General features: G+C 56.9%; 2 protein-coding genes across 7 annotated transcripts in view; one reads left to right on the top strand and one right to left on the bottom strand.

Moving 5' to 3' along the window:
• Positions 1-1251, top strand: part of SUGP2 (SURP and G-patch domain containing 2) — a 47800-nt gene extending 46549 nt beyond the window's left edge. For all 4 annotated transcript variants that reach the window (XR_008993045.1, XM_057489983.1, XM_057489984.1 and 1 more), the window contains one exon: positions 982-1251. The gene's annotated coding sequence lies outside the window, so the exon portion shown is untranslated. The remainder of the gene's footprint in view (positions 1-981) is intronic.
• A 5394-nt stretch (positions 1252-6645) lies between these two features.
• Positions 6646-21645, bottom strand: LOC130680038 (yjeF N-terminal domain-containing protein 3-like). Of its 3 annotated transcripts, none has more exons than XM_057489998.1 (8): positions 21191-21645; positions 18131-18239; positions 16252-16362; positions 15950-16063; positions 15719-15869; positions 13524-14448; positions 12468-12566; positions 6646-7651 (listed from the first exon to the last, which is right to left on the bottom strand). In XM_057489998.1, exons 1-6 carry the CDS (start codon positions 21643-21645, stop codon positions 14240-14242), a joined length of 1149 nt encoding a protein of 382 aa, XP_057345981.1. In that variant the 3' UTR covers positions 6646-7651; positions 12468-12566; positions 13524-14239. The 3 variants fall into 3 exon arrangements, with proteins under 3 accessions (XP_057345981.1, XP_057345982.1, XP_057345983.1); XM_057489999.1 differs by having other exon boundaries at positions 6671-6966; XM_057490000.1 differs by lacking the exons at positions 6646-7651; positions 12468-12566; positions 21191-21645 and adding exons at positions 18440-18727; positions 19081-20405 and having other exon boundaries at positions 14183-14448.
• Positions 21646-21647: the final 2 nt, after the last annotated feature.

The raw sequence follows: 21647 nt of genomic DNA on the forward strand, positions 1-21647 counted from the left end.
CAGCGCTCTGCCTCTTGGAACCACATGTGGAATTCAGGCTGTGGGCAGCAGTGTTGACGTTTTAAGTACACGCCCAACAAAGTCGGGAAAACTTAGGATCCTGCTGACGTGACAGGCTTGGGGCACAGCAATGGCCAACCTCATTGGCCACTGTATTGGCTGCTTAAAGCCACAGGCCTTCCCAGCTTAGGCCAGGGTCCTCTGGTTCTTACCTGTCACACCTCCTGTCTCAGGTTGCGTCCCTTCATGTCAGGTGTAGCCCCCAGGGCTCTGCTCGCCTCTGGTCATTTCTGTTGCCTTGGCAACTGGGAGGTCTTTGTGGCCAGGTGGGCTCTGGAGGGTGCCTCCGCAAAGCTGAAGCAGCCAGCCGGCAGGGGTGGTGTCTGGGGAGCCACAGCTGCCCCGGTTCATCTCCTTCCTGACCTCCAGCAGCCTCCTGTGGTGGCCCGGGTCAGCGGCCCCTTGGCCTTTGAGAGCTCCCGTGGGCCCTGAGCGAGGCATGCGTCCCCAGCACAGGCCTGAGCATAGAGAGCTCTGACCAGCATATTCACTTTGTCCCATATGCTCACTCTTGGCTTCTTCCACTTTTATTTGTAAGTAAAATGCTTTAGGAATTCCGGGGGTAGGCGCTGTGCCTGCAGCTCCCTGCCCTTCCTCCTGGGACATCACGCTTTGAGCTGACAGCTTGTGAGCCTTTGGCAGACATCAAAGGGAACACCTACCTTTTTTCCTGGGAAGTTCTCTGAGCCCTCAGGTGACACTCTGTGGACTCCATGCTGGGACAGCAAGGGCACTGTGGGAGCCGGGACGGGGCGTGGCGGTGTGTCCGCAGGCCCGCGGCTGGCTGGGGAGCGTGCACGCCGGCCCTCCGTGCCCGCCCTTGCCCTCTCCAGAGAGGCCGCTCTGTGGGGAGCATGCACTGAACGCGACGTGTGCTTGCGTAGCCTTGTCAAAGTCACAGTGTCTTTTCTGTCATTCTAGTTCCAGGGTCTCTTCCGTGAGGACAACAGGCATCCGGAAAGTGCTAACCTGCCACTCTGGGTGCTTACTGTCTCTGGCTTGTTTCTGTCCCTGGAAATCAAATAGAGAATTTTAGCGTTTTTGATCCTTGGTAAAACCTAGAAGACATTTGTGATGTTACAAAATGGAAGTTTTTGGGTTTTTTCTTCTCCTTTTTTTTCTTTTTAAATCTAAGAAGTTGTGAATGTTGTTAATCATTTAGCAGTGGCAATAAATGTAGAGGAAACCCAATTTTCCAGTCTCTGTCTATGTTTCTTTAAAATCAGAGAAGTTAGGGAACACATGGTGCATGTTGTGGCACCTGTGTGGAACCAGCCAGAAGAGTGCTGCTCCCCACGCGTGCCCTGGACCAGCCAGGACCTGCTGGGTCACTGGGAAAGCCCAGAGGGTGCAGAGAGCAGGGAGCCATCAGGCCGGTCCAGTGGGGCAGGGGAGGGGTTTACTGCAGGGTAGGAAACCCACCTTTGAGAGGGCACTGGGGACACCTGCCTGGCACTTGTGACTCACTTGTCCTTGTCAAGGCCTTACCCGGTCCGCGGTTGGGGTTCCAGCTGTCAGTCAGACCAAGGCCCCCCGCGATTGAGAGGCCAGCCTGAGGGCCGCAGCCCTGCTGCTCTCCCGTATGCCGCCTGGCCTGTGTCTGATTCCTCCATCGACAGCCCTGGCCCTCCGGGTGAGGAGCGGGGGCAGAGGGCACAGCATTTTCACTGGAACAGAGAAGCGAAACCCAACCCAGATGCATGCAGAAGGAGGCCCGGAGCTTTCCCCTCCTTTCCATTCTCACATTAAAGTACAGACCTTTTTAAATACCACAAGGCACCACGCCTGCTGCCTGGGGACTCGGGTCCTCTCGCAGCTGGAGTCTCAGCCGTCTTCGCACGGGGGGGAGCGGGATTTCAGGTGCTGCCTGTGAGGGCGCAACACCTGGCCACAAGCAGAAGGCGCCGCCCTGTGTGCCGTGGGGGAGAGTCGGCCGACCCCGGGCACGCAGATCTCAGATCCCTTACACACAGAGGATGGTGTATATGCAGTTGTATTTTAGATATCACCCTTCTTAAACGTGCAAATTACTCCTCACTGCACATCCTTCTGCCCGTTGCATTTGTCAGTTAACACCAGTTTACATATAATTAACATACACATGTGATGGACTGTCCTGAATTTAGCTTAAGTTTCCTGCCCATGCCATTTGGATTGTTGTCAGGTTTAACGCCTACCTCGTAGAACATTCTGGGTGTAAAGCCCTAGAAAATGGCACTTCTAGGGCCAAGAGGTGCTTCCTGGGGTTCTCCACCTCAGTGCCTCTGGCCACGATATTCCTGTGCCGTGCCATCTGGCTTTGGGAGCAGCCCTGTCAGGGACCCTGTTTCCCCAGCTGTGCCTGCCTGGCAAGGGCAAGGGGGGGCTGTGCACCCCAGAAACAGCAGATGCTTCCCTCAAGGTGGGCTTAACCGGATGGCCCCTGGCTCCCGCAGACTCTTCATGCAGTCCACTCAGGACACGGACCCACTACTGCCCCCCGTGCTTCCCCCAGATCCCCTCACCCTGACCCTGGAGCCCGTGCTGGCAGGACCACGGCTGACCTTGTTCTCAAAGGGGTCGTTGGCCTAGGCAGGGGACCCCCCCCACTCGATCCAGTGACTGTCCAATGCCCATGCAGGGCTGGACGCCCACCCAGGAGGCATCCTGAGGGCTGGGGATGTGCTGGCAGGGGGTACCACAGACAGCCCAGCTGTGGGGCAGGGCTTGGGGGGGCTTCCCCTTCAGTTTCTTCCGGTACAATGAGGCTGTGGGTTTGCAGGGTTAAAACAGTAATCCAGGACCTCCCACGGAGAAGGTTTAGAGGACTGGACTTGTTACTGATCCTTCCACATCCTGTCCTCCTGGGCCTCAGTTTCCCCACCTGTAAAGCAGGCCTTGTGCATGAGGAGCCCCAAGCCCAGTCACAGCATACCCCAACCCCCTGCAAGCTCCAGGGCAGGGCCACACCCCCCGAACAGCCCCTCACTCACAGAGGAGGTGTGGAGACCAAGGGTCTGGCCAGAGGAGGGGTGAGTTGTCAAACTCCCATGTGTTTGGGGATCGAGCGATGGGAGAGGAGCAGGGTGACAGTCCTAGGCTGACACTGAACTCCCACCCAGCTACCGCCCTGCCATCTGTCCTGCCCCATGGTTCATATGGGGAAACTGAGGCATTAATGCCCTCAGTGAGGCTGTGCCAGCACAGCCTCCATCTGAGGCCCTTGTTTAACACACAGCAGCCGCAGACTGTTTCAGCCTCCTCCCCAGCCTTGGCCAGAGGGAGGCACTTCCGAGGAACCCAGAGCCCAGCCTGCCCTCCCTAGAATTGGCTCATCCTTCCCACGGCCCCCCTGGGGCCTCTGACCGTCCCCCAGAGCCTGGCACTGAGATGTCCGCCCCCTCTGTTCTGCTGGTCGTCAGCATTCATGGCGGGCGGTTGCAGTGGGCAAGGATGGTGGGGGGCTTAACTGTGTCCCTCAGAAATCCTTCCCATGTGTGAGTAATCAGGAGCCCAGCGTGAGCTGATAGTGTCCGAGGTAACACTGGGTGTTCCGTGATACCGAGCGTGGCACGGGGCACTAGCCACACACGTTCCTGTCATCTTAGCCTGTCATAACCCACTTTCTAGATGAGGAAACTGAGGCCCAGAGAGGAAATGTAACCACCTTCATCACACCACTAATAAGGGCTGTATCTGTGAGAACTCTTTTGTCTGCATAAAGCCAAAAGGGAAATACTTGGTTAATGGAATTGAGGATGGCTTCAGGCTCAGTTGGATCAAGATGCATAACCAGCGTCTGCAGGATCTCATCTTCCTGTTTCTTGGCTCTGTGGTGCTTGTGTCAGCTTCATCCCAGGCTGGTGAGATGGTCACTAGCAGCTCTGAGCTGACCCTTGTCTAGTTAGACACACATTAAAAAAGAAGCTCTGTTGTCTGATAGCTATAGCAGAGCACAGATTGCATGTTGCTGACTCATACTGAGGCACATTACTCTCTGAACCAGTCACAGTGACCAAAGGGCCACAGTACACTGATGGGCCAGGACCTGAGTGACCTTACTGAGAAGGGCAAAGGTCAGCCCTGCACACCAGATGCTGTTCCCAGGAGGACTACGAAGATACCCTGCAGATGGGTAGAGTCAGGATTAGAACCCGGGCCTTTACCACTGAGCTACACTGACCTCAGCTGCTTGTACCCCTGCACATTCACCCCTTCAGATACCCCCAGCTTCAAAGTCGCCATCACTCAAGCCTGGGAAGGATCCCTGGAGGCACCTCCACCACCACTGAATTCCATTCCCTACTCTCCTCCTCTCTGAGCCTGTTTCCCCGTCTGTAAAATGGGTCCTAGGGAGGGAGAACCTTGAGCTCAGTGAATGGTCTAGGGTCACACTGGGCTTTAAAAAAGCAACATCCACATAAAGGTGCAAGAAAATGACTTTTCTGATTAACAAGGGGGTCCACGATGGCAGAGATGCCATGTCCAGGCTCAGGACTCAACAGGAAAGGTACCGTGGGTACCAGGTCCTGGGGAACCGCTGGGGTCACAGCAGAGGTGGAACACATGGCTGTCGTGCGAGGCCAGCCTCAAGGCTGCATTTATCCTCCCAGAAGAGACCCAATCTGTCTGTCTTCAGCCCCTCCCTGGTCCCCTCCTCTGCCCCAGTTGCTTGTTTACCCATTCAGGGCCAGGATTTATTTTCGGACAAAAACGTCTGTCCTCCCCACTCTGGCTAGCTGCCAGAGCCATGGGCTGGCCACACCAGGAGAAGGGGGGCCAGAAAGAATCCAGCTTAGCTGTGAGAGAGGGTAGTTCTTGGGGGCGGTTCTGTCAGGCTTGGGCTTTGAACTTCTGCTTATTCTCATAGACAGCAATTTACAGTTGTGGGCACCCCAATCTTCAGATTTCTCCATGCTCCTAATGAATGAAGGAACTGGCATGCTGTTTACAGCACTGTTTGCAGTAGACATGAACATCATTCGGGAACTGCCCTGGGCGAGCCAGCCATGATTCGTGGTTGTGAAGTGTCTAAATATAAATATTCTTTCAGTTCATTCAGACAAATGAGGGTGCAGTCAGTTTTATTTTTTAAGTTATTTGATATTATAAAGTCAAGTTCACCATCAGCCCCCACCTTCAAAGTGGCAAACTCCTGTTCATCCTTCCAAACAAAATACAGGAGGTCCCGCCCGACTACACATGCTGGCAGGCGGCCACCGCCGCAGGGTCCAGGAGGGGGAGCTCGGCTGCCCCGCCCCTGGCCAAAGCCAGTCCGCTGCCCCACTGTGACCGCAAGGGTGGCAGTCTCGGGGAGCGTGCAGGCGGGGCCAGCCGGCGCTCTAGAGAATTCTCTCCTCCAGCACCACTGTCACCAAGGTTGTGAACTTTCTAAGAGGAACTGCGTCTTTGTTTCGTTTCTTCATGCAGCTCTCTTGCATGGTAAGTTCTCAAAAGATGTTTACTGATATTATTAAGGAAAAAGACTTGACTCTGATGGCGCAAAAGGAAGAGACAGTCAGGAGAGAAGATGCAGATGCGGGCTGATCGATGTCAGAATAATAAAACAAGAAAGAGGAAAACATAGCTTCCCGCCGTTTGTTTATGCAAAATCCATTACATGCACATGTATTTTTAAGAATGATGTGGCTCCACCTACACACAAACAGGTAAATTTGTTGCTCAGCCAAATGGTGTGTAGTCAAATGGGGAACCTAAATTATTTGAGCAGACTTGGCAATAGTGCTCTGAACAGCAGCTACCTGCACTGGACTGGTGTGTTCATTCTCCCAGAAAAAAGTCCCATACAAGCTAAATCTATAGCTAAGAGCTGTAGGAGGAAGAATTATTCCACTTCAATAGAAGCAGAAAAAAATTTTCATGTTGAGTTGCAAGATGCTGTTTCTCTTTTTCAAACTTTACTGCTTTTTAAACTGTGAAAGCAATAGTGTTCATTGTAATAAATTCCCAACAATACAGAATAAAAAGTCACAAAGCTTCTCCCCCTCCCCAGGGATGATCATTGTTGGGTATCTTCCAAGATTTTGGTGTAAGCAGACATCAGCGTGTACACATTCCCGCACATACTGAATGGACTATATCGTATAGAACCGTCAGGCTTAGCACAGAGACTTGCCACATTCTTCAACATTGTCACACAATATTTCATTATGTGAACATACCATGACTTATTCAACAATTTCCGATTGTGGGCTACATAGATTGATTCATTTTCCATTTCTATAACAAACCATACTGTCATAATATAATAAATACTTCTATGTAGAAAAAAAAGAACCAATACACGTGCCCTTTCCTCCATTCTTCACACATGCACATAAATGCCACTGTGTCCCCTCCCTGTGCTGTAGGAGAGGAGTGCCCCAGCCCTATGGGGACTTATGTGCTTATGTGTTTACACTGTGGCTCTTGCTTCCCTCTGGACCCATCTCAGCGCCTGGCAGACAGTGGACACTCAGTAAACATGGGGACGTAGGGGGATATTTTTTAAAAAGCTTTATTGAGATGTATAATTCACACGCCATTCGGTTCACCCATTTAAAGTGTATATTTAACAGTATTTATGATATTAGCAGCCATCACCAATTTTAGTACATTTTTATCACTCCCCAAATAAACCCCCGTCCCCGTGAGCAGTCACTCCCCCTGCCCCTCTCCCAACCCCTGGCAGCCGCTGACCTGCTTCTGTCTCCGGATGCGCCTGTGCTGGACGCTTCGTATAAACAGAATCACACAACCCGTGGCCTTTGCTGTGTGGCGTCTCACTCAGCGGAGGCTCATCCACGTCGAGGCGTGTGTCAGGGCCTCGCTCCTCTTCCCGGCCGAGGAATGTCCCGCTGTGTGGATGGCCCGCAGGGTGCTCCCCGCTCCCCTCTGAGGGCCCCTTGGCGCGTTCTCACCTGTTAGCTGTTGTGAACAGTGCTGATGTGAACGTGTGTCCAGGTGTTTGTCAGATGCATGTTTTCACTTTTTCTTCAGTACATACGGGGCTCAGTAAATGTTTAGTGGTTAATTTGAATCTTGTCAAACTGTGGTCAGTCACCTGGGTTGGGTAGGTGAGAGGGCCACCCCAGCAGGCTTAGAAATCAAGAGTGTGGGCTGGAATCTACCCCCATGGGTGCTCTGTGCAGGGGTCTGAAATGCTCTTAGATGCCTACAGTTACCTCAGAGGGACCTGGGGGTTCCAGGAGAAGAAAAAGCGCTTCTGTTGTCAGCTGCTGTAATTATTTCCTCTCATCTGGGTCTCTCCAAAGTGAAATGTTTGTCCTTTGAGGCCAATCGGTCCACTCCTCAGGCCTTCCTGGGCTGAGGATGCCCTGTCCATGGGGCCATCACAGCCAGCTCAGGCTGCGGGGTTTAAGGGTGGCTGATCTCATGGCACCCCGCCCTGAGTTTATTTTGCTCAAGGGTGGTGGGTCGGCCTCTTCCTGGGACCATGAAACCTGAGGCCTTTAATGCATGTCCTTGTCCTGCTGGAGCTTTGGGTAGCGTCTGAGGGCAAGAACCTGGCCTGAGTCCGGTCCGGAAAGGCCAAGATAAGTGGCTGAGGTTCTGCATTGCACGCTCTCTCTTTGTCAAGGAAATCCCATCTCTGAAAAGCAAGCTCTGCTTCCACCTTTTGCCGGGTATCTGGATGCCTGGATCAGTCAGGGCTCTCCAGAGGAACAGAAACAACCCGATACATATATATCATTTATATAAAGAAATTTGTTTTAAGGAATTGGCTTATTTGATTGTGAGAGGTGGTAAGTCTGAAATCTATGCCAAGAAACTGGAAGCTCAGGGAGGATTTCTGTGTCAGTCTTGAAAATTTCCTTTTCCCCAGGAAACCTGTTTTTATTCATAAGGCCTTCAACGGATTAGATAAGGCCCACCCAGACTATCTGGGATAACTTCCTTTCCCTAAGGTCAGCCAGCTGGAAGATGTTAACAGTGAGACAGGGACCCTGAGCTTAGATACAATAGGGTGAGGGCCTCTGGAGAAAGCAAGGCCGGATAATTATAGTCAGAGCAGTGTGACTACGTGCAAGGAAAGCCCCTATCAGAACTCTGTGTTAAACATTATGCACAGTGAGATCAGTTAATATTCCCCAGGTGAAGGAAAGTAGTCTGTGTTTTTGTTATGCTAATCGTTTTAATCATGTGTAAGATTCACCTTAGCATGCTAAAAGGCCCAGCCTATGGGCTGTCTTTCCTCCTTCAGATCTGATGAAGTGATTTTGCAAACTGAGCAACTAATTTAACATGCAGGCCTAGCTCTAAACAACACTAAAAGGCAGGAAGGATTCCACCTTAAAGATAAGATTGCATTTTACCACCCAAGAGGTTAAAAAGATTCTTAACATACTCTTTAGCAAACAGATGATAAATACCTCAGCCCACCTTGGGGGCTGGGCAGGCAGCCTTGTTTGATATGCTCCCAGATCAAGATGCCATATCCCAGACAGAAATCAAAGCAGAAAATTCCTTATGTTAATTCTAAATATTCTGGGACCACTTAACAAGTCCACACCCCTAAGCCTTTTTTCACGTTCCCCAAAATCCTCAACTGCCTATAAAACGCCTAGACAATGCACCCTTGCCCCTCCCTGTGGAGCTGGGAGCTCTGTCCTCTCACTGTATCAAATTCTACTTGCTATTTAAAAAAATATATGTTTTACACTATAGGTGATCAACATGTGCAACTATGTGCTAAATATAAACCACTACAATACAGTTTTGGCTACCTGAGGTGCAGATAGGGTTGGAGGGGAACCTGAAAGGGGTTTGGACCCAAGCCCCTCTGACCCCAGGGCCTGGGGAGAGGGTCGAGGGCTCAGGCACAGCAGAATGTCCCCAGGGCCAGAACCCGTTTCCGGCCTGACCCTCTGTCCCAGGTGGCCCTGAGGGTTTCCCAGGAGGCAGAGGAGGCTCAGGGCAACTGGGAGCCACAGGAGCTGCAGGGCTGAAGGGGCGAGGCCAGGATATAGGGCGGGGCCAAAGCCCTAATAAGGGGTGGAGCCAGGGCTGGGGCGAGGCCAGGATCTAGGGCGGGGCCAAAGCCCCAATAAGGGGTGGAGCCAGGGCTGGGGCGAGGCCAGGATCTGGGGAGGGGCCAAAGCCCCAATAAGGGGTGGAGCCAGGGCTGGGGCGAGGCCAGGATCTAGGGCGGGGCCAAAGCCCCAATAAGGGGTGGAGCCAGGGCTGGGGCGAGGCCAGGATCTGGGGAGGGGCCAAAGCCCCAATAAGGGGTGGAGCCAGGATTCGGGCGAGGCCAGACGGAGGGAGCAGCCAGTGTCAGGGTCTCGAATGGTACCGACCCGCTAGGTCCTAGAGAGGGGCTGGGTCAGGGGAGGGGCGGTGTTCAGGTGGACCAAGACCAGGCGTCTGCAGGTCCAGAAGAGATCACAAAGTAAAAACAGGACCTGCGGGAAACCGACGCACGACCAACATGGACTGAGGTCAGAGACCTCCCCCACTCCTGGGCCCCGAGACCACAGGTCTCCTCACCTCTCAACTCTCCCCACGATTCGCTTCTGTCCTGTCCAGTCTGGAAAACCCCTCGTGGCCAGGCAGTTGGAGGCACAGAGAGGGGCAGCGCAACTGGAGGCGCCGCAGCTGCCTGGATTGCCCCTTCTCCACCCCAGGAGAGAATGAGGTGCCAGGCAGGAGAAACGACATTGCCCCCAGCCTCCAGCGGCCCCTAGTCCCTGGCTGACGTCCCAGGCGCTGGCCAGTCTGAGAGGGGGCAGTAGGGATTCAGGGACTCGGAGGATTCAGAGCAGGGAAGAGGGGCTGTGGGGAAGCGGGCTGGGAGCAGAGGTGAAAGGTCTGGGGAGGGCTAGAGCAGTTTAACCCCGCAAAGGAGGGAGAGAGGGAGCTCAAGCAGAGCAACAGCCGGGGCGGTGCAAAGGCCCTGAGGTCGGAATGCGGTAATGGGAGGCATAGTGAGGAGGTCGGTGAAGTGGGCGACGTGCGCCAAAGACGGACCTTGTGGGTCCTGGAGGCACGGGAGGAAGGGGATTAGATTCTTGGAGAGGGGAAACCAGGGCCTGTAGGTAAACAGGTCTGGATCCGATTCACGTTGTAAGATCGCCCCCTGGCGACCCAGTGGACAGAGGGCAGGGAGGGGCGGCCGGCCCACCCGACAGCCAGGTCCACCCTGGTCAGATCACAGCCCTCCTGTCTTCCTGTCGCTGTGTCCCCTCTGGCAGAATGTAGACAAGCTGACCACAGACCCTCTCAGAGCGCTCTCTGCGTGGCCACCGTCCTGAGCGCTTTGGACCCGTGTGCTCACATGATTCCTGCAGAGCGCTATGGAGCAGGAGCTCCTCCTATTCCCACTTCACAGAGACAGACTCATGGCCAGAGGCACACGGAGGAATAATAGTAATAGTGACCAACAGAGGTCTCATTTCCTTTGCGTGGATCAGCCCTTGGACACACAGCCTGCAAGTTTGGGGTCTCAACTTCCCTGGGGTCTCCAGGCCTCCAGTTCTGTGCTCTCTGCAGGGTCTGGAGGCCACAGTGACCTGGCGGCGGTGGCAGGACACGGCGACTGGGCCTCTCACCCCACCCCCACCCCACCCCAACCCCTATCTCCTCCCTGCACAGTGGCCTCCAATCTCCGCTCCCAGGGTGGCCCCTCTCCAGTGAAACCCCTGACCATACACCTCTCAGGCCCATGTTGGGTGGTGGATAATGAGGAGGACCAGCTGAAGGGAGTGGTCAGAGTTGCAAGGGCTCCCACTCCCATCCCTGCACCAGCCTCTTGGTGAATTTTAAAATACAAACTGCTCAAGGATATGGAAAGAAGCGGGAGACCTCCTCTGCAACCAACCCCCAGCTCCTGGTTCCCTCTCCAGAGCCACGGCTGTGACCTGTGTGTCCTTCCAGACACACCTAGATAAAAGTCCCCCTCCCCCGCTTTCAAAAATGTGTGCAACTTGTCCCCCTCCCTGTTTTGTAAAACACGATGCATTGTGGAGAAAAGCTGCTTCAGCCTTTTGAACAGTTGTATGTGTTAGGATGGAGAAAGGAAAAACAAGGACATGCAAACAGAACAGAGAGATGCCATAGGGGGAGAACAGACCAGACCCCAAAGTCCGTGCCTTATATGGAAAGGGGACAGCTCTCCCTGAATTCCATCCTGATGTGCCAACTAAGACCTGGATGTCAGCCTCCTCCCTCTTGGAAGGAAAAAAAGTTTCTAGTTGTCTATTATGTCACCTTTAGCCAATCATACCTCTCCACACCCCCCAAGATAGCTTGCCCACTCCTCCCCCTCCTAATCCCTTAAAAGCCCCCCACCTCCCCAACCGGGTGTGGCTTCTCTGGCCTGTGACAAGAAGGCCACAGAACCTCACCCGGGGGTATTTAAATAAATTACCTGGCCCTTTGTTGCCTCTCTCTGCCTGCTTATTTCAGTTTAAATTTATGTTACAGTATGGTATTACACTGCATCTGGATGTCAACTGACTTAAACTGTCCCCAGTTGAAAGACTTTGCCTTCAGTGTTTAGCAATTACAGAAAAATGTGGCCAGAAGTGCAGCATTTTGAATGCTCACCCACATATATCTGCACGCTCATATTTTCACAAGGGAAATCGATGGGGGGAAGAGGAGTGTGTATTTTGAATAGTAATAGATTCCAGGAAATTGCGCTGATGAGCAGCTGCACCTGTAAGCAGTCCCGCACCCCACCTGTGCAAGTATTACCTGCTATCTAAGGGGGGCCCCCCACGTGAACACTGGGTAGCCCACGACCGCGCACGTGACCCCTTACATGACTCCGCCCAAATCAGAGCCCACTAGCGCATCAGGTGCTACAGGCATCGAGACAGATTGGCCTCTGTGCACCAGCCCTAGTTCTGCTGCCCAGTGCCTGAGCTGGCCCATCAGTGGGCGCTGACATCTTGTCACTGTCTCACCAGCCCCCATCCTCAGAATTCGGAACCCCTGAGGTGTGCTGAGATGTACAGGCAGCGGGAGGTGCCAGGAGCCAGGCAAACTCTGCTGCACAAAATCTACGGGCAGGAAGGGGCTGCCCTCCCACAGGTCAGCTTCTGCTTCCGTCACCTCCTGACTGCTAACTCCTTCCCTGACTCAAGAGCACCCTTCCTGGCCAGGAGAGGACAGACTCAGGTTCTAGAACTCCTGTTTACCTGTATGATCTGGGCAGGTTGGCCCCCACTTCACCTCTGCCTTTCCCCCTTGACAGACAGCCCGAACTCTCAACTCCCTGCTTCTAAGACTTAGACCTTCCCGGGGGGGGGGGGTGTCCACTTTCAGGGGCTGCCCTGTCCAGGAACCAGGATGGTTTTGGGCTCCTGACCCAGCTTGTGTCCCCTCTTCACGGGAGTCCACCAGCCAGAACTCACACAGCGAGTCCAAGGCAGAGCCAGGATGCGGGTGTAGGGCTACCTCACCTTCCCAGTCCTCCAGGGCTGGCGAGGGCTGGCCAGGGCGAAGCGATGGACCGTCAGAGCCCCAGGCTGGTGCTGTGGGCTCCTCGGGGGAGGTGGTGCCTGTGGGAAGAGTGGGAATTCAGGGAGAAAATGCAATGCTGAGCTGCTTTGAGCTCCTTGTCCTTGAGGTGCTGCCAGGATCGTCCCCACTCACAGAGGAGAAATCTGAGGCTCTGAGGAGCCAGGACTCAGCTCTGGCTGACCCCAAGAACTGCAGCACCCCTCTTCCAGGAAGCCTCCCCAGTCTCCCACAGCCCCATCCCTCCCGCAAGACCCTGCTCCCCAAGACCCAGTCAGCCCTTGGCGTGCTCAGTGGTCATGGGTCCAGTCATGTGGGCCTCTGCCCTCTGGTTGTGCTGCATTCCCCTTCATCCATTTGTTGGCTAAAAGTCCCTCTCTAGTCTACCTTCCATCCCTGCACTTGGGGCCCAGGCTGCCGATGGGAAGTCTTTGGAATTCAGCTTGGCTTCTCTGGCCTGGAGTTACTTGAGATAGTCTGGCTGGGCAATGACCTCAGACCAGCCCCTTCCCTCTCCAAGCCTCTCTCAGTCTACTCATCTGAGAAACGGGCCCGGTTCCCAGTTCCACCGAACATTCCACAGATGGGAATTCCTTTCCTGAGAGGTGTGTGTGTGTGTGTGGAAGAGGGGAAGAGTCAGATGAGAGGGGCTGGCTCTGGTCCCTTCATCCCAGAGCCAGGACCGGGAGCTGCAGGGTCTAAACCTGGGGCTGAAATGGGCGCCCTGCAGTACCCAGGGAACCCCGAGGAAGCTGAAGGTCTCGGCCGCACTGCGGGTGTCCCCCCCCCACTGTTCCCGGGGGGAAGGCTGCAGAAGAGGGCCCCTTCCCTCCCGACTTGATTCCACGGCTCTCTCCCCCTCACCCCCCTAAGCCCCCCGAGGCTGTGGAAGGGAATCCGGGCTGGGGAAGTGAGTGAGACCCGCCGGTTCCTCTCCAGGCCGGCTGCCAGACGTTCGGGCGCCCCGCGGGCTGTTCTGGGGGTCGGAGGTGCCTCACCTCGAGCCCCCGCCAGGTGTGCGGCGGCGGCGGCACAGAAGCAGAGCAGTGGCAGCAGTGACGCCATGGCCGGGTCCGAGCGTCCGAGCGGTGGTCCGGGGTCCGCTGGGCGCTCGCGTCGGACTCCCGCGGGTCTGGCGGGCGCTGGGGCTGAGGGTGGGGGCGGGACACGACCGCAGGCCCCACCCCGCCCCGGCCACGCCCCTCCAGGCCCCAGGGAGGCCGCCGCCAGCGAACAAGCCCTGTGGGTCGCCCCCCTCGGTGCGCCCGGCTGCGCCTCCGCCCTCAGGCTGGCGCGCGTCCCTCGTCGCCGCCCGCTGGAAGCCCCTCCTTCAGCCTGGCCCACCCCCCCGTTCTCCACGTAGGGGCCCGAGGTGCCGCGGGACGTGCCTCTTGGAACCATGACGCCTCGGGCGGCCCTTTAGGCGGCTAGAAACCGTCCGTCGAGTCAGGTTCGATCCTCTCGGCGTTAGGCCGCCCCGCGCAGGCTGGAAGTCCCACCGTGCACCTACCCTCCACCTGGCGGCTCGAGCTTCCTCGGAGGCCGGCGAGAAGTCCTTCTGTCTACCCTCCATCCCTTCGGCCTTGGGCCGCCGGGGGCCCGGTGGAAGGCCCTCCCCGCGTCTGCCCACCCGCGCGGCACCCCGGCGCACAGAGGAGGCAGAGGCCAGGTGGCGGCGGCGCGATGTGTTTATTGGCGCGGGGACGCGTGGCGGTCACAGCGCCACGACGCAGTCGGTGCCCGTGTACCCTGGCAGGCGCAGAGCGAACTTGCGGCGCACGTCGTCGGGCACGAACCTGCCGGCGACGAAGTGGTGGCGCCCGGAGAAGCGGCCCGCGCAGCGCTTGGGCGCCGTGAGCGACACGAGCACATCCGGCCGGAGCCCGTCCTCCGTCTCCCCGCCGCCGGTCTCCGCGTCCCAGCCTGAGGGGGGACGGCGGGAGGGGGGTCGGGAGCTGCGAGGGGTGCTGGCCTCACAGTCCTGCCGCCTCGACGGCCGCTTCCCCTCCCCCGTGAGATGCGGCCTCTGCTCTCTGACCCGCCTCAGCGGAGCCTCTGCCCGCAGACTCGTCTCCCCCTGTCCTGGGAGGGGTTTCCCTCCCCCTCTGACCGGAGCCTCTGCCCTCAGACTTTTCTGCCCTTTTTCCCACCTGCTACCCAGTCTTTCTCCTGCATGTGACGCAGCCTCTGCCTTCACAGTACATCATTCCCACCTGTGGCCCTTCCCCAGTGAGACCCATGCCTCTGCTCTGACCCAGCATCTGTCTCCCTCCCTGTCAATCCTGAGCTTCTCCACTCAGACTAGAGCCGTTTTCCATCCAGACTTCCCGGCTGGCCTTACCTCTCTGACCAGATGCCCACTCTCTACCCAGAGGACACAACTGCCTCCCTCCTCAGGCAAAGCTCCTCCATCGGGCCTGTCCCCTAACCCCAGGTTCTTGCATCTGCTAACACAGGCCCCCCTCACCACCCAGTTTCAGCATCTGTCCGCTGACTAGACATCCCTGCCTTTACCCTCAGACTAGGTCTTGTCTTTTGAGTTGACAGCACCCCAACCCCTCCCTCGTTAGCCTCTGCCACTTCTCTAACGAGCCTCCACCTCCAGACTGGGGGCTTTGCCTTCTCTCCGGCCTCTGACCAGAGTCTGGGCCCACTAACTAAAAGCCTCCTCCCTCTGACCTTAACCCTCCCTTCTGTGACCCTAGCCTTCATCCTCAGACCAGACAGCCCACATCCTCACAGACAACCCCTGCTCTGTGGCTCCTGGCTGGGATGGCCCTGGGGTCTTGCAAGCCTGGGGATGTTCCGTTGAGTCCAGCCACCCCCGTGGAGGGTCTGGCTGGCCAGCAGCTGTTTGTTCTGTCTGCCCATTGCCTAATGGCTCCAACAGGCACGGGGCGGCGGCCAGGGCAGGCAAGGCCTTTGCCGAGTGAGCTCACGTCTGCCCGGGTAACTGGCCCAGGGTGGGCAGCGGGCAGGCTGGGCTGGATGCTGGGGGGAGAGGGACACAGGGTCACATGGACAGCATCTATGTGATGGTCTTCGCCGTCCACGGGCTGGACGTGAGCTGCAGTCTCCCCCAGAGTGCATGACCCGTCCACACCAGGGAAACAGGCTCAGAGTGGACAGACAGGTTGAGGCCACCCAAAGCCAGTGTACCCAAGGCCCCCCAACCCGCCTCCACCTGGCATGCCTGAGGGAATGTCCAGGCTCACAAGGGGGATGGACAGCAGTTTGAGCGTGGCCAGCGTGCGTATGCAGGGGCCCCCAACCTCACAAGGTTCCACGCCGGGGCCCAGCACAGCATCCACCACCAGCCTGTAGGCATCATTGATGAGCTGGACCTGGGAGGACACGCAGGGTCAGGGAGGCCTTGGGCCATTGTCTCCCCACCTTCCTCCCTCAGTCACCACTGAGCACTGACCTCTGCGGGCAGATAGGATAGAAAGGGGATGTCCATTTTCTCACACTGGGTAGTCAGGTCGCGGTGCAGCAGGTCGAGGGAGCGGGTGGGGTAGAAGATGGTCGGTTCATACTCCTGGGGGGGCGGGAAGGAGTCAGCACTGGGGGCCCTCCCAGTGTCCCCAGGGCCTTAGCCCCCAGACCTGGGTACAGGCAGCAGACCCTGCCTGGGGCAAGCTCTGAAACATCAAGAGGAGGAAGCAATTTCTGCAGGGACAGTGTTGGGGGTAACCCTGGGAAGCTGAAGGGGTCCCTGTTACTCACAAACACCCGCAGGTGCCGGGCACAGACCAGCGCCACAGTCCCGTTCTGCTCTGGGCCGCACACGACCAGCACAGTCCTCTGCTTCCGGGAGAGAGCAGGCAAGGGGAACGCCTGGTAGGGGACACGGCAAAGGCAAAGGCATGGCACTGGGCATGTCTTCTTGCTCAGGTGGGGAAACTGAGGCCCAGAGTTGAGGAAGGGACAGGCCATGGGCCTGCAGGCAATAGGCTAGGACAGGAAGAGAGGCATTCTGGGTGAGACACTCTTGGGGCCTGTTTCCTCGTTGGAGGCTCAGAGTCCTTGCCTCAGGCTCTGCCAAGTGGAAGCAGGAAAACGTGCCTCCTGCCACTGCGCCCTGAGGGAGGTTTGTTTACTCTCAGTCTGAGTTGCAGACATTCTTCCACCTTTTTCCACTGCCCCTCCCCCACCCGTGTTTCCAGGCCTGGCCCCTCCCAGGGCGGGGTGGGGAAGGGGGTACTTTTCCAACCTGAGATGCCCTGTCCCTCTCCGTCTGCCAGTCTGCATGGCTCTGGCTTTCTCCTTGTATCTCTGACTCTGTGTCTCCAGTTTGTCTCTCTCTGTCACAGTCTCTATCTCTCATACTCTGTGCCTCCCTTAAATGCAGGAGTTAAGACACTGGTGTTTGAGTCCCAGCCCTGCCTGACTCTCTGTGGCCCCTCCTCTCCCAGCCTCAGTTGCCTGTATCAAACGGGAGTGCCAACAGCTCTGATGGGCACGGGGGTGGGGCAGTGTTCTCCCAGCCAGGGCTGGCTCCTGGGGGCCTGGCTGCACTCTATCCTCCCACCACACACAGGGGAAGTTACTCCCTTTCTGAGTCCCCTCCCCAAGATTTGAGCGAGCCCCTGACCCACCCTGATCATGTCCGGCACAGCACCACACCAGGCCCGGAGCCTGAGAGGGCATCCGGGTGACAGGGGCCAGTCTCAGACATCCCGGGACTTTCAGGGCCAGAACTGGATGGCTGGTTACCAAAGGCCAGGCAAGAGCTCGCTACACCGTGTTTGCTTTATGGCTCTGATTTGCACCATTTCCTTCTCCTCTGGGCACCTAGCTCAGGATATGTTTCATTTGGAAATAGGAACATTTAAGTAAAAAAAAAAAAAAGAGAGAGAGGGAGTTCACTTAAAGATACTGAGTTTTAAAAAAAGTATACTGTGTAATAATGCAAAGAAGGAAGAAGGGAGGAAGAGCAGAGGAGGGTTACCCGCCTGATTCCATGGGGCACTTCTCTGAGGTGTGTGCATTTATGGACTGGTGTCGGTTTATTATTCTTTCCTCAAGGAGGAAACGGGCCCAGCGTGGTTTGGATCATCGCCCAAGGTGCTGGGTGGTAATATAGTCCTGGCTATTTCTCTTGTGTTACTTGTAGGCACCTCAAGGGCTGGAGGCTTGCCCCAGAGCAGGACACAGCTCTGCTTCCAACCCCTGATGCCCTGTGCAGGCCCCTCCCTGTCTCTGGACCTCAGTTTCCCCTCCTGTGACGTGGGGTTGCTTGGGGGTACTCAGACTGCAGGAGACCATAGCCCCCTTGAGCAAGACCTAGGAGGTGACAGGCAGGTGGTCATGTCTGTGCCTCAATGGCCCCAGACTGGTCCCTGCTCCCCAGCTTCTGAGTCTCTGGGGAACCCCAGGCTCTGCCCTGACCTTCACTGACACCCTTTGACTCGGGTGCCTGCCTGGCCCGAACCAGTGATAATCCTTCCTGGGTCTCAGTTTCCTCATCTGACTGACAGGCTGAGGTGGTCCCAAGCAAAGAAGGGTTCTTGGATGAACCATCCGGGCCACAGGGGTTGTGCACCTAGGCTTCAGCTCTCATGGGCTGGTCAAATGTTTGGGGTCAGGGCCAAGGGTCAGGTACCTTGGCCACAGCCACGGCGCTTGCATGGCCGCACAACTCCACCAGCTGCTGCCGCCCGAAGCGGTAATCCTCCAGAAGCTCCCGCTCCAGGGCGGCTGCCTCCGCAGTGCTGAAGGACAGAGTGGGAAGAGCAGCTCAGAGACACAGACACGGAGAGAGACCTGGAGACAGCAGCTCAGATGGAGCCAGAAATGCCCCACTAATGACCCCGGTCAGGCCCTGGCGCCGCCTTCCAACCTGTTTCCTTAGGGAGGCGCACAAGGTTTGAATGGAAGATCGGCCGTCAGTGGGAGGTTTAAAAGCCCAAACCTGAAGCGTAGGCGCCCTCTGGTGTTCTGGGAGGCGCATGTTGGTTCTACTGCCCCAGGCCTGTGCAGGCGCCCCCAACCCCGAAGGTGGGAGGAAGCAGGAGAAATGCAGCCTGAACTTTGACGCGGACGGTGGGCAGATTCCAGGCAGTGAAAACGACTGAGTGCACTCCAGGACATTGGAGGGGGCGGACTGGACTGGTGTCTGCGGAGCATGGGTTTTGAAGGTTGCAGAGGAGTTTGATGGCTCACTGAAGGAAGTGGATGTGCAGCCAGCAGGTATGAGACCCTTTGATGACCACTGTTCAGGAGCAGTAATAAAATTCAAATAATTGTGCAGAACAATGGGGCACACTTGCTGAGTGACAGGAATCTGTTTCACCTGACACCTGCTTCCTCCTTTGCAAAAGTGAAGGCAGGAGGGACTGAATCATTTATGTGGCCCAGTTCAAAATGCAAATGTGGGGCCCCTCTTTCAAAAATTATTAAGAATTTTGAGATGGTGACAGCACAGCATTAAACCAAGTGGTGGGCCCTTCTGGAATAACAACCTGCTAGCCCTGGCATGGGCTTCCAAGGGGCATGGGCATGGTTGGTGCAGAGAGGGAGAGCTGGCACTGAGGAGCTGAAGATGTTCCTCACCCCAGAATCAGGGGTGTGTGGCCAGAAGCCAGCCTCCCTTCAGCAGGACCCCTTCTGGCTGGAGGACAGCACCTAACGCTCAGCTCAACAGCCCCTATAGAATGGAATAATAATAATAATAATAATAATAATAATAAAATACCCAGGCCCAGAAGTTAGAAGAATATCCAACAACTCAGAGAAGCCAAGTGGCTTGCCCAGGCTCATGCAGGAAGCAAGCAGGAAAACTGCCCCTGCCACCCTTGGAGGCTGACTCTAGAGCCACAGACGGTGTGAGCAGAGAAGCAGAGTCAGACCCACAGAGGGCAGAGGTTTGTCGGGATGAATACTGAGCTTCCTTTCTTCAATTCTGTGAGCAGGAGACTGCCAACCATAGGCCAATTTTGCAGTGTGATCAGGCTGGGTGGCTGCAGGGGCATAGGGTGGGGAGCGAGGACTGCATGGGCTGGGGAGTCAGGGAGGGCTTCCGCAGGAGCTGACACTGTGTGAGGTGATCCAGACGGCAAGAACAGTGAAGGCCAAGGCTCTGTGTTGGGAATGACACTCTGGGAGCCCATGCGGATGGGGGAGATAGAGGCTTACGGCAGGGGGGCCACGTGCCCTGAGTCACGCAGCAACCAGAGTCAGACTCAATCCCAGCTCACCTCAGATGAGGTGAAGGACCAGGAGTGGAAAGGAGCTCACAGTGGGGCCAGCTAAAGGTACTCCCAGGGTGGGCTGGCCCAGCTCCTGGGTAGGAACGCTGGGGAAGACGAGCTTGGGAATGGGGCTCATTCCTCCACCATCATCGTGTGACAGCTCCGGCTGCGGCCTCCGTAGTGGAGGCTACCCATGACTCCTCTCCCTCTGTCCCGAAGCTGTGGCCTTGGGCCAGCACTGGGAACGGTACCGTCCTAACTGGTCATTAGAGTGGTAAGGGGACGGCCAGGCAAGGGGCCTGGGATGGTGGCCGCAGAGGCTCTGGGTGAGCCTGCGAGGGCATTAGGACCAGTGAGGAGAGGGACAGGGCAGAGGTGTTGTGGGGCTCAGTGTCGGGGGGACAGAGGAAGGGGCTGTCAGGAGGGTGCCCCTTGCTCCTTCCTACCTCAGCCCGCAGAGAGGAGCTCCCACTATCAGAGTTTCCCCACCAGCCCAGAGGGCTGGGCGGACCTGGTTCCACAGGGGCCTGAGCCAGGCGTCCCAACTTGCTTAAGAGAGAGGGATCTTTGGGAGGGGACGCCCCAAGGCCAGGGCTCCTGCGCCCTACCTCCCCTGCCTCTCCCCGTCCTCCCACCTCCTCCCGCCAGCGTGCCACCATTGCTCACCGGGCCGCCTGCAGCAGTCCCACAACACCCAAACTCCTCTTCAACACACTTTGAAAACCTGAACCCCAGACTGCATTGCCCACCCCCGTCCCAAATCCTCCTATGGCTTCCCAGGAGTCAGAGAATATTCAAATCCCTCACCACGCCTACATGCCACCCGCCTCACTGCCTCCTCTCCCCTGGCCCCCCACATCCCACTCCCATCCACCCCATAGTGCCCCATCCTTCTCATTTGGCATTTGAGGCCCCGCCATCCCCGCACAAGGTGAAATCGCAGCTCCATCTTCCAGAACATTCTTCTCCCCCTGCCTAGGATGAGCTGGGGCTCTAGGCTGCACCTGGACCTCAGTCCCTGGACGGTATCTGCCCTATGAAGAGGGCTGTATGGACATGGCTGAGGCGGACGACAAGGGGCTGTTGGGTGAATCTGGTTTCCCGTGAGGTCCACAGCCCTGTTTGGGGCTCACGTCCCACAGGAGGGGGACTCAGGACGAGGGGAGACAGCCACAGCTGCCAGCTTCAGACCCCTGACACGGGGCCCATGTGTTCAGAAATTGCCCCAGTCCTGGCACAGGTAGTGGTTGTCCTGTTTGAGCCTTAGTTTCCCCTCTGGACAAGGGGACTCCACGGCGGGTATGAGCCCTTTGAGCACTAGGAGAGCTCAGCTCATCCCAGACGGACAAGGAGCGGCGGGCTCCAGGCTCCCTGGGAGGGAGGGACAGCGCGGTGAGCCCTGGACCAGCGGGGCCAGCAAGATGGGGAGTCCCCAGCGGTGCTGATGAATAATGCATGAGGGGCGGGCCCACCACGGTTGCAGTTTCCCAGGGAACATGGCTCGGGTGGCGCTGGCTGCGGCAGGCACAGTGGCTCCAGCCCCAGGATCGCTAATCAGCCGGCGCCGTGGCAGAGCTGCCCGCGGGCGCGCCGGCAAGACCGAGGCGCGGATCTGGGCAGGGAAACGAGGTCCGGGGGATTCCGGACCGGTCACACCGCTGTGGGATCCTGGTCCAGGAGCACGGGGTTCCCCGCTTCTGCCGCCAGGGCTCTCCTCTCCAGGTCCCCCTCCCACCCCTGTGCCCACGTGAAGAAGCCCCAAGACTGGAGAGGTGGGCTGTTGACAAGCAGTTTCAAATGGTGGAAGGATCCCGGGATATTTGGGGGTCGAGGTTGATGGACCCAGAGGCAGCCTCTGGGTGGGTTTTAAGGCACCCCGCCTGTCATCTTCTGCTGGAGTCCCCAGATCTAGTCTGTGTGGCCCCATCC

Source organism: Manis pentadactyla, chromosome 12 (genome assembly GCF_030020395.1).
Source record: "Manis pentadactyla isolate mManPen7 chromosome 12, mManPen7.hap1, whole genome shotgun sequence".
Taxonomy (NCBI): Eukaryota; Metazoa; Chordata; class Mammalia; order Pholidota; family Manidae; genus Manis; species Manis pentadactyla.